The sequence below is a fragment of the Gekko japonicus genome, unplaced genomic scaffold (genome assembly GCF_001447785.1).
Source record: "Gekko japonicus isolate JY-2015 unplaced genomic scaffold, Gekko_japonicus_V1.1 scaffold794, whole genome shotgun sequence".
In the NCBI taxonomy this organism is placed as follows: domain Eukaryota; kingdom Metazoa; phylum Chordata; class Lepidosauria; order Squamata; family Gekkonidae; genus Gekko; species Gekko japonicus.
In genome coordinates, this window is record NW_015164692.1 from 746282 (window position 1) to 756157 (window position 9876).

At 46.0% G+C, this 9876-nt stretch overlaps 1 protein-coding gene across 3 annotated transcripts in view; it reads left to right on the forward strand.

Annotated features, from left to right (window-relative positions):
• Positions 1 to 9876, forward strand: part of MYLK3 (myosin light chain kinase 3) — a 56614-nt gene that overhangs the window by 33542 nt on the left and 13196 nt on the right. For all 3 annotated transcript variants that reach the window (XM_015409425.1, XM_015409424.1, XM_015409426.1), the window contains exons 6-9: positions 2069 to 2162; positions 5023 to 5132; positions 6089 to 6230; positions 9207 to 9277. In XM_015409425.1, coding sequence (XP_015264911.1) covers positions 2069 to 2162; positions 5023 to 5132; positions 6089 to 6230; positions 9207 to 9277 — 417 coding nt within the window. The remainder of the gene's footprint in view (positions 1 to 2068; positions 2163 to 5022; positions 5133 to 6088; positions 6231 to 9206; positions 9278 to 9876) is intronic.

The following is a 9876-nucleotide window of genomic DNA, read 5'->3' on the forward strand; positions in this document are numbered from 1 at the left end:
GTGAAGGGCGGTGTACAAATCCAATCTCTTCATCTATGTATCTATGTATCTATGTATCTATGTATCTATCTGTCTATCTATCTATCTATCTATCTATCTATCTATCTATCTATCTATCTATCTATCTATCATCTACCTACCTACCTACCTACCTATCTATCTGCTATCAGCTGTCTGTCTGTCTCTATCTATCATCTATCTATCTTCATCTTCATCATCATCATCATCTGTCTGTCTATATCTGTCTGTCTCTCTTTTTATCTATCATTTTTGTTGTTGTTTATTTGCCTTTTGCACTGGGACTCAAGGAGGATTACACAAATTGAGTCAGTACAGTCAACAGTACGGGACATTCAATAACCAAAGCATTAGGACTGTAGAAGTCTGGAGCCACCAGAAAGAGCTGAAACATTGCGTAAGTATTCATATGACACATTAGGTGGTCCTGAAATTACACAATAGGGTCCTACTTACAGTCAGCTACAATCATAGTCCCAATCATTTCTCCAAGTAAGTGTGAACCATTTATCTCCCATGTTGTGAAATTAGTCCAATGGGAAAATAGGAACATGATAATTTTATCTTTTGGAGGATTCGCTTTAGAAAAAAAAATCACATTAGGAATAAAGATCCGCGTGGATTCTGTTACCAAGAGGCATGGGAATTCAGCTCTGCTCTTAGCATATTAATTCATCTTACGTATAATGTTGATATTCCACATTCCCAGCAATAAGTTTCTGAGGCCAAAAAAAGAATCCCGTCTTTAAAATCTACAAGGACTTTTGCATTGTCTTTCGCCTCTGAGCTGTATCCCTATGTCCCTGTCTGCACACTCGTACCCTCCACAAATTTAACCAGTCTTTGCCCCCAATCTTCAGCCACAGACTCTTTTTAATAGGTCAGATTTAAAGATAGGAAAACCACCTACAAACATGCCTAAACTCTATAATTTTGCTAGTCCGAAGAGGCAAAATTCCAGAATCTGTAACGTCTCATGCAGAAATAGAAGGGACCTGGAGCTGGTTCCCAGTTCTGCAGTGTGGGACCTGAGAATCAACTTCAGCTTTGTAGGAATGACGATCTTCTACTTGTCGGCTTTCATGTTATTTAGAAAATGACAAGTTCATCCACTCTCAAATATCTGCAGGCATCTAACTGTGGTTAATGTCTTGCCGAAGGAGCGTACAGTTACGGTCTCAAAAAGAAGACCAGAGTTAGGTCGCCGTGCCATCGTGAAATGGGGGGAAAACAAGCAGGAGGTAATATATATATTTTTTAAAAGAATTTTTTTTATTTTCATGGAAATAACCTCTTACAGTTAAAAAAAAACTATTATCATTCTTAAACCAATACCTATATTCCCATATCCCCCCTCCCTCCTGGTGGCTTCCCGCAATGTTTCCCCCTTTGACCCTCCAGTACATCTTAAGATAACATCAATTAATCTCAATATTGTTCTAAACATAGTAAATTGTGCTTCACATCCCAGTTTTTTTCTAGGTAAAGTTTAAAGTCATTCCATTCTTCAAAAAAGTCAAGATCTTCCCTGTTATTCAGTTTCTTCGTAATTTTGTCCATCTCTGCCATGAACAGAATTTTTCGTATCCATTCTTCTATTTCTGGTGTTCTTTCTTGTTTCCAACACTGTGCATACACCATTCTTGCAGTCGTGATCATATACCATAACATAGTCTCAAATATCTGCAGGCATCTAACTGTGGTTAATGTCTTGCCGAAGGACAGCAGGGAAGGAGCGTACAGTTACGGTCTCAAATAGAAGACCGGAGTTAGGTCGCCGTGCCATCGTGAAATGGGGGGAAAACAAGCAGGAGGTAATATTTTAACAGAATCACTGAACAACTGGCTGGAAAGATCAAGATTAATCCTCCCTAAGCTGGGAGAAAGAGGAGCTCTCGTGCTCCTGACCTCCCGATTCTGTTCGCTTTGTACCAGGTTATTTTTAATCGATGGTAATAATAGTAACCCTCCAGAGGCGTCTGCAGAGCGTTCTTTCCCTGAGCCGTTTTCCCTTTGGGCTTCATTATGCGTCTTCTCCATCCATCAACAGGGGGCGATTTGGTGAAGTCCGCAAATGCACCGAAAAGTCCACGGGACTCTGTCTGGCAGCCAAGATCATCAAAGTCAAAGTGGCGAAAGAAAGGGTAAGGAGCTGCCCTCTAACCAAATAAAGAAAGGAGCGGACTGTTATCAGCGCATTATGAAAAAAGCAAAATGGGCGTTTCCAGGGTGCTTTTTTTTTGGGGGGGGGTGCCAGAACTCTCAGGAGGGAAATGATATTTGCAATCTGTATACTGAAAATTCATGAACTTTTAAACATTTTAAAAAGAATTTTGCCCAAGAGGTTCTGGAACTCCGTTCTAGCACATCCCCCCAGAAAAAAATAGATAGGGACTCTGGGGCAAGTGATGCTCTGTCATCTTGGTGCTTGGGGGGGGGGGTCAACAGTGGGAGGGCTTCTAATGTCCTGGCCCCACTGGTGGACCTCCTGATGGCACTGGTATTTCTGGCCACTGTGTGACACAGAGTGTTGGACTGGATGGGCCTTTGGCCTGATCCAACATTGGCATCTCTTATGTTCTTATGACATTTCTGTGCATAACTATGCAGGGGTTTGGATCCAGACTCAATCTGCAGTTTCTGCATATTCCTCCTCCCTGCTGCAGACCCCCCTCGGGGGTCCCCTACTCGCTGGGAGCAGCATTTTCTGCAGATCAGTGGGCCAGAGTGGGGAGAGGAAGCCAGGGAAACTCCATTTAGCCCTTGGGGGGGGAAATTACAGCTGGGATCCCAGCCCAATGTTTAGAAGCAACATAAGCTCTCTACGGGCAGACTTAAAAGGCTCAAAAGCAATGCTCCCTCTAAGCTGTGGAGTCTTGTGAGCAAAAAATCTACTTTGTGAGCTACTGGCACTAAAGCGGTGAGCAAGCAATTTGGCTACTGCATAAATTAGTTTGCTCCGGAGCCCTCCTTCCTGAGCGAAGACAAAAATGTGTGAGCCGGAGGCTAAAAAACTGTGAGCCAGCTTGGACTAACTCAGCTTAGTGTGTGAGATCCGGCTCCTCCTGACTCCCTCTGATGAACTGTAGCCAAACTGCAGGCCAGCTTTGTGACTCTGCTGACTCATGGGTCTGTGACTTCTGCCAGGCAGCTGCTGAATCTGCCGCAAGACACAACTCAGTTTAACCACAAGTGCTAGTCCAGTGGTTTTCAAATCTCAGGGTTCCTGAGAAGCTTCGGGGGTTGTTAACAGGAAGCTCAGCTATGGCAGACACGCTTCCTTGAAAGACTGCCTGCCTCCATGCCTGCTGAGCCCCCAGAATGCACAGCTGCAGGTGTTTGAGGGTGCACTCATGGCAAGGAGGAGCCTGGTAATCGATGTTCCGTCATTATACCCAAGAGTAAAGTGGCTGGTCCATGTGCCAGTCATGAAACTGTCTCCTCCCATACGAACCTACCCCATACACTCTGGTCATCTTCGGAGGCCCTGTTTTGGTTGCCCTTGCTGTCTCAAGTATGGTTGCCAGGTCTTACCTTGGTCCCAGCCGTGGCTCCAGTACGGCTCCTGGAGTCTTCTGGCATGAGCGCTGCAATGACGTCACCCAGAAGTGATGTCATTGCGCTGGGCACATCATGCAGGGGACATTCTAGCATTTGGATTTTTAAAAACTCTATGGTCACCATAGAGTTTTTACCCAAATGCTAGAGCATCCCCGGCATGACATGCCTGGCACGATGATGTCATTTCGGGGTGACATCATCACACCAGGCACATCAGGCGTAATGGGGCTCACCAATCAGCTAGATTGGGGGGGCAGAAAGTGGGGGAACCCTCACCCCCATTGGGGGGTTGGCAACCCTAGACTCAAGCTAGATGGGTGGCGACCCGAGAAAGGGCCTTCTTGGTATTGGTGCCAAAAACGTTGGATCTCCGTCTCCAGGGAGTAGGGCTGCTGGCTTTGGGTTGAGAAATACCTGGAGATTTTGGGGTGGAGCCTGGGGAGAGCAGGGTTTGGGGAGAGGAGGGACTTTAATGGGTTATAATACCACCAGGGGTCATTTTGTAGAAAAAGAGGTGCAGGAGCTCATTAGCATAACTCATTAGCATAACTTATTTGCATATGTCACACCCCCTGACATCACCAGAAGTGTGTCAGAAGGCAACACCCAACGCTCAGGCTCCACTGGACTGTTTTGGATTGCTAGCTATTTGGGGGGGGGACAGGTCTGTCCTCGCAGAGGAGGGAGAGCCCAGCAGGAACTTATTAGCATAATAGGCCATACCCAACAGCAGAAACCCATTAGCATATTAGGCCACACCCCTGACAGCACAGCTCATTAGCACATTAGGCCACACCCCCATGTTACCAGAAGTGTGGTTATCCAGCCACACCCACCTTTTGCTTCTTATTTGCTTCTTCTGTTTACCTTGTTTGTGGTCAAAACCCAGGGCTTTTTTTGTAGCAGGAACTCCTTTGCATGTTAGGCCACACACCCCTAATGTAGCCAATCCTAATGAGTTTCTGCTGTTGGGTGTGGCCTATTATGCTAATAAGTTCCTGCTGGGCGTGGCCAACTTGGGAGCCAGCCGGAACTCCGTTCCTGTGTGTTCCTGCCCCAAAATAGCCCTGCAGAGATCAATTCCCTGGAAGAAAATAATGGAGGGTGGACGCTCTGGCATTGTACCCCACTGAGGTCTCTCCCCCCCCCCAGACTCCATCCCCAAATCTCCAGGCATTTCCCAACCTGGATCTGGCAACTCTAATGCTCAGTCCTCCACAGGGCGTTATTTGGTTTGCTTTTGGTTTATGTACCAAGTTTTATACAGAGCTCCCTGGGTATGTACAAACCCGTACCTGGTCTGTATGTGGCCAGGGTTTGATCTATTCATGATAATAATAGGGGCAGATGCTTTTATTATTGCATAGAGTGACAACAACGACAATGGTAAAGCCTGCCTGTCGTCGCTAGGGCTTACAATGTTCTTGCCTCCTAACATTTCAGGAAGAAGTGAAAAATGAAATAAACATAATGAACCAGCTCAATCACGTCAACTTGATCCAGCTTTACGACGCTTTCGAGTGCAAGAACAACCTCACCTTAATCATGGAATAGTGAGTGCTAAATCCCTCCCTGGGTACTCTAACCACTAGACCATGTTTTACTATGGTTATTTTCCTTTATGTATTGTTTGGGTATATTTCCAAGAAATGTGGGAAGGTGGAAAGTGCTGTCAAGTCGCAGCAGACCTGTGGCGACCCCGAGAGTTATTGAGGCAAGAGATGAACAGAGATGGTTTGCCATTGCCTGCCTCTGCATAGCAACTTCCTTGGTGGTCTCCCATCCAAGTACCAACCAGGGTCGGCCCTGCTTAGCTTCTCCAATCTGTCAAGATTGAGCTAGCCTGGGCTATCCAGGTCAGGGCTTCTGAGAAATACAAAGTGAGCGGTGGCACAGGGGATTTATCCTCTGGTTACAAGTAACATCTGAGCGGAACAGAACTGCTGTCAGTTCTAGCCCCATGCTGGTGTGAGCTAACAGCCTTGTCCCCAGCTCGCCGTCCACCCAGCGGTTCGAAAGCTTCAGCAAGTAAATAAAATGGGTACCACTCCTTAGAGAGGGTGGGCACACCAAACCCCCTCATAAGATCGGAAGCCTAGAAGATCTCTTCGGCATCAAGAAGCCTGTAATGGGCCGTTCCGGCCAGGCGGTGGCAGTGCGGCACTGCGACCCGAAGAGTCCTGGAGAAAAAAGCTGACGTCATCAAGCCAAGCCGAGTGGAAAATGCCGTCTGGAACATGTCTGAGTCTACAACTGAGCAAAAATCCCCGTCGGCTGTGAACGTGTGCGATGTAAAGATTTATATATATATTGTTCTCCCTTACCCCTATGAATCATTGTTAGTCCCTTGTGAATGTGTAACTGTAAATCTCTCAGAGCCAGCACCAGCAGGATTGAGCAATTAATAAATTGAAAGATTTATTTATTTATTTAAAGTGGAAAAAGAAGAAAGCAGCTGAGCTAATGTGGAGACACCCATTTCCCTGCCTGCTTTCTGTCTCTGTGCTAGTGTTGACGGCGGCGAGCTGTTTGACCGGATCACAGATGAAAACTACCATTTGACGGAATTGGATGCGATCCTGTTTACCAAGCAAATCTGCGAAGGAATCTACTACCTCCATCAACAGTACATTCTTCATCTCGACCTCAAGGTGAGGAACGTTTTCAGCTTCTTCCGCAGACACTGAAACTGCCGTGTTTAAACTCACCAGCAGCTCCTGGCACTATCTATATGGGAAATGTTGAAGTGTGTGTGTGTGTGTGTGGGGGGGGCTCAGTTTCTAATCTGAACTTTTGCAGATAACATTCTTCCTGTTGCATAGAAGCAGTGCAAAGCAAGAACTCTACAAGTATATTGCCTTATTAACAAATGTAATACTAACTTTTAGTTTAACTGGGTTACGATCTCTCACTCTTGGGTTTTTAGTTAGTGTGGGTATCTTTCCTTTATCCATAGATGTAGTCCCGTCCCAATTTTTTCTCCTGAATAAATAAATAAATAAATAAATAATAAATAATCTGAACTTTTGCAGATAACATTCTTCCTGTTGCATAGAAGCAGTGCAAAGCAAGAACTCTACAAGTATATTGCCTTATTAACAAATGTAATACTAACTTTTAGTTTAACTGGGTTACGATCTCTCACTCTTGGGTTTTTAGTTAGTGTGGGTATCTTTCCTTTATCCATAGATGTAGTCCCGTCCCAATTTTTTCTTTGTAGCTTTGAAGTCTATTGAAAAACAATAAAAATACCCCTTCGGGGTTTCAAAAAACCCCCCAAACATTCTTCCTGTTATTAAAAAAAACATCCCTACCCCATCCAATGAGACAGCAGGTAGCTGGGGTGAAAGTAATTTGCATTTCTTGACCTACAGATGGAAGTCCACTGGCCTTCTAGAGGGCGCCTTTTATATCTGTGATTCCATGGATCTTGTATTGAACGCTCATTTTGTCCTCTAGTGATTCCTTGGTCCTCATTTGGGGGCTTGTGTCTCCCTCTTGCTGTGAATTGCTTCCTTCCCCCGCTCTCTCCCTTGTTTCAAATCCGTGCCATGCTTTGGCTGATTTTATTTTGTTCTTTGGTTTCGCTGGAATTTCTGCCTGCGCGGCTGTTCCCCTTTGGCTTCACTTATGATCCGAGCACCTGATGGGGAGAGCCGGTGTGGTATAGTGGTTAGAGTGGTTGGTTTAGGACAGGAAGATAGGAGACTCCTGCCACATGTGCTGACGGACCAATCAAAACAAGCCAAACAATAGGGACCCCAAGCGTATATGATGTACAGAGATTAAAAAATGCAAGGGCAGACCATCAAAAGATTCACAAATTTCACAAGTAGCCAGTAGACATCAGTCTGTTCTAACATAATTACAGTAAATCAGTTAATAAAGTAGAATTGGTGACAATTATGTTACAACAGACTGATGTCTACTGGCTACTTGTGAAATTTGTGAATCTTTTGATGGTCTGCCCTTGCATTTTTTAATCTCTGTACATGTGCTGCGGTGGCTCAAGTGGTTAAAATGCTGAACTGCAGGCTGTGGAAGGTCAGTAGTTCAGCAGTTCAAGACCCGAGCTGCCGCACGACGGAGTGAGCTCCCGTCTCTAGTTCCAGCTCCTGCCAACCTAGCAGTTCGAAAGCAAGAAATTGCAAGTAGATAAATAGGTACCACTTCGGTGGGAAGGTAACAGCGTTCCGTGCGCCTTGGTGTTTAGTCATGCCGGCCACATGACCACGGAAACGTCTCCAGACAGCGCTGGCTCTTCGGCTTTGAAACGGAGATGAGCACCACAACCCTAGAGTCGGACTCGACTGGCTTTCGAGCAAGGGAACCTTTACCTTTTTACATGTGCTGACGGAGGCAGGCCAGACCGTTTTGCTTGGCACCTGGGGGTGGATCAGTGCCTAGGCAACCAAGATGCTGGCTGCAGTGCCGTGCGGAAGACAAGCAGAGCTTATGCCCATCATCGCTTCCCAAGCCTGCACAAGGTGAATCCCTGAGATGCGGGCAGTCCCACTGAGGCATGCTTTGCCCCAAGTGTAGTCCCCCCCCCCCCCCGTTTTTTTCCCCACCACCAACATATTTGCAGATAGACGCTGCCTTTTGGAGGCACTTGGGCCCAAAAAGATTGCTTGCCCCTGGTCTAGGACCTGCAGGACTCAGGCTTAGAATCCTGCCTCACCCATGAAGCTCACTGGGTGATCTTGGACCAGCCCCCCTCTTTCAGCCTAGCCTACCTCACAAGGACATTGTGAGCATAAAATGGAGGTTAGGAAACGTAGGCCACCCTGAACTACTTGGATTAAAGATAGGATTTTTAAAAAACGGTGAGATGGATACACGTTTCAAGTTAAGAAACAAATAAGCACTGTTTCCGTTGGACGTGTTTTTTCTTGGATAGAAAGAGAAGGACTGCAGGGAGGAGGGGAAAAGAGAGAAGGAGAAAGGCAGCATTGGAGTCCAAGAGCACATTAGAGACCAACAATGTTCCCAGGATGTAAGCTTTTGAGAGTCAAAGCTCTCTTCATCAGTATCTGACCAAGGGGACTTTGACTCTCAAAAGCGTATACCCCCCAGGACACTGATGGCGAACCTTTTAGAGACCGAGTGCCCAAACTGCGACCCAAAACCCACTTATTGATCGCAAAGTGCCAACACGGCAATTTAACCTGAATACTGAGGTTTTACTTTAGAAAAAAACACACACATACATTAACTTAAGATGGTCCAAACAAAGTAAGGAAAGCAATTCCAAATGCTTTCATTTACTTAAAATTATTTGGCAGAGAATTCAACACTTTAATGATGGTCTGGGCCTGGCTGGGGCGATGGCACGCGTGCCCACAGAGAGGGCTCTGAGTGCCACCTCTGGCACCCGTGCCATAGGTTTGCCACCACTGCCCTAGGAAATCTCGTTGGTCTTTAAAGTGCTACTGGATTCAAATCCTGCTCTTCTGCTGCAGAACGACACGGTTACTCGCCTGAAACTATCTCTGGAGAAAGGCAGCACCTGTTAGTCCGTCAAACATAAGTGAAGTGTAGCAGGGCAGGGATTAAAACAGGTTCTCGGTCTGGAGAAGTTGAAGACGGAGGCCCTCCATCACTGCAATACGCTCTTTTCTTTTCAGCCTGAAAATATCCTCTGTGTGAATCGCACGGGGAACCAGATTAAAATCATTGATTTTGGACTAGCGAGAAGGTAATACTCTTGTTTTTCTGCTGTTCTCTTCCACGTTTTCCCTTCTCAGGTTCCGTGGGCCTGTATGGGAACTGAGTTAAATCCAACGCGAGTCACAGACAAATCATATAAGCTGTGCTTTGTGGCTGGCAACCCGTGTGAAAGGTGCTCATCTCATGTGTCCAGGCAGGGTGGTCTGGTCGTTGGAGACTAACGGTTGGATCCAGCACAAAATTCCCACTTGTGCCAGAGCTCTTGCACAAGTGGAAAGGCAAGGAAAAGATGCTGTAGCTCCAGGGTATTTTTCCCCTGGGGAACGTGCTGGAAAAGAGTTCTGGAACATCTTCGACAAAATTCTTTTTGAAATGTTTAAAAGTTTATGAGTTTTCAGTATACAGATAAAAAACTTCATTTCCCTCTTGAGAATTCCGGCACCTCTTTTTTTCTTTTTTTTAAAAAAGCCTTGTATAACTCCTTGTATGGAGCTGCGGTGGCTCAAGTGGTTAAGACGCTGAACTGCAGGCTGTGGAAGGTCGGTAGTTCAGCGGTTCGAGACCCGAGTGTGCCGCATGACGGAGTGAGCTCCCGTCTCTAGTTCCAGCTCCTGCCAACCTAGCAGT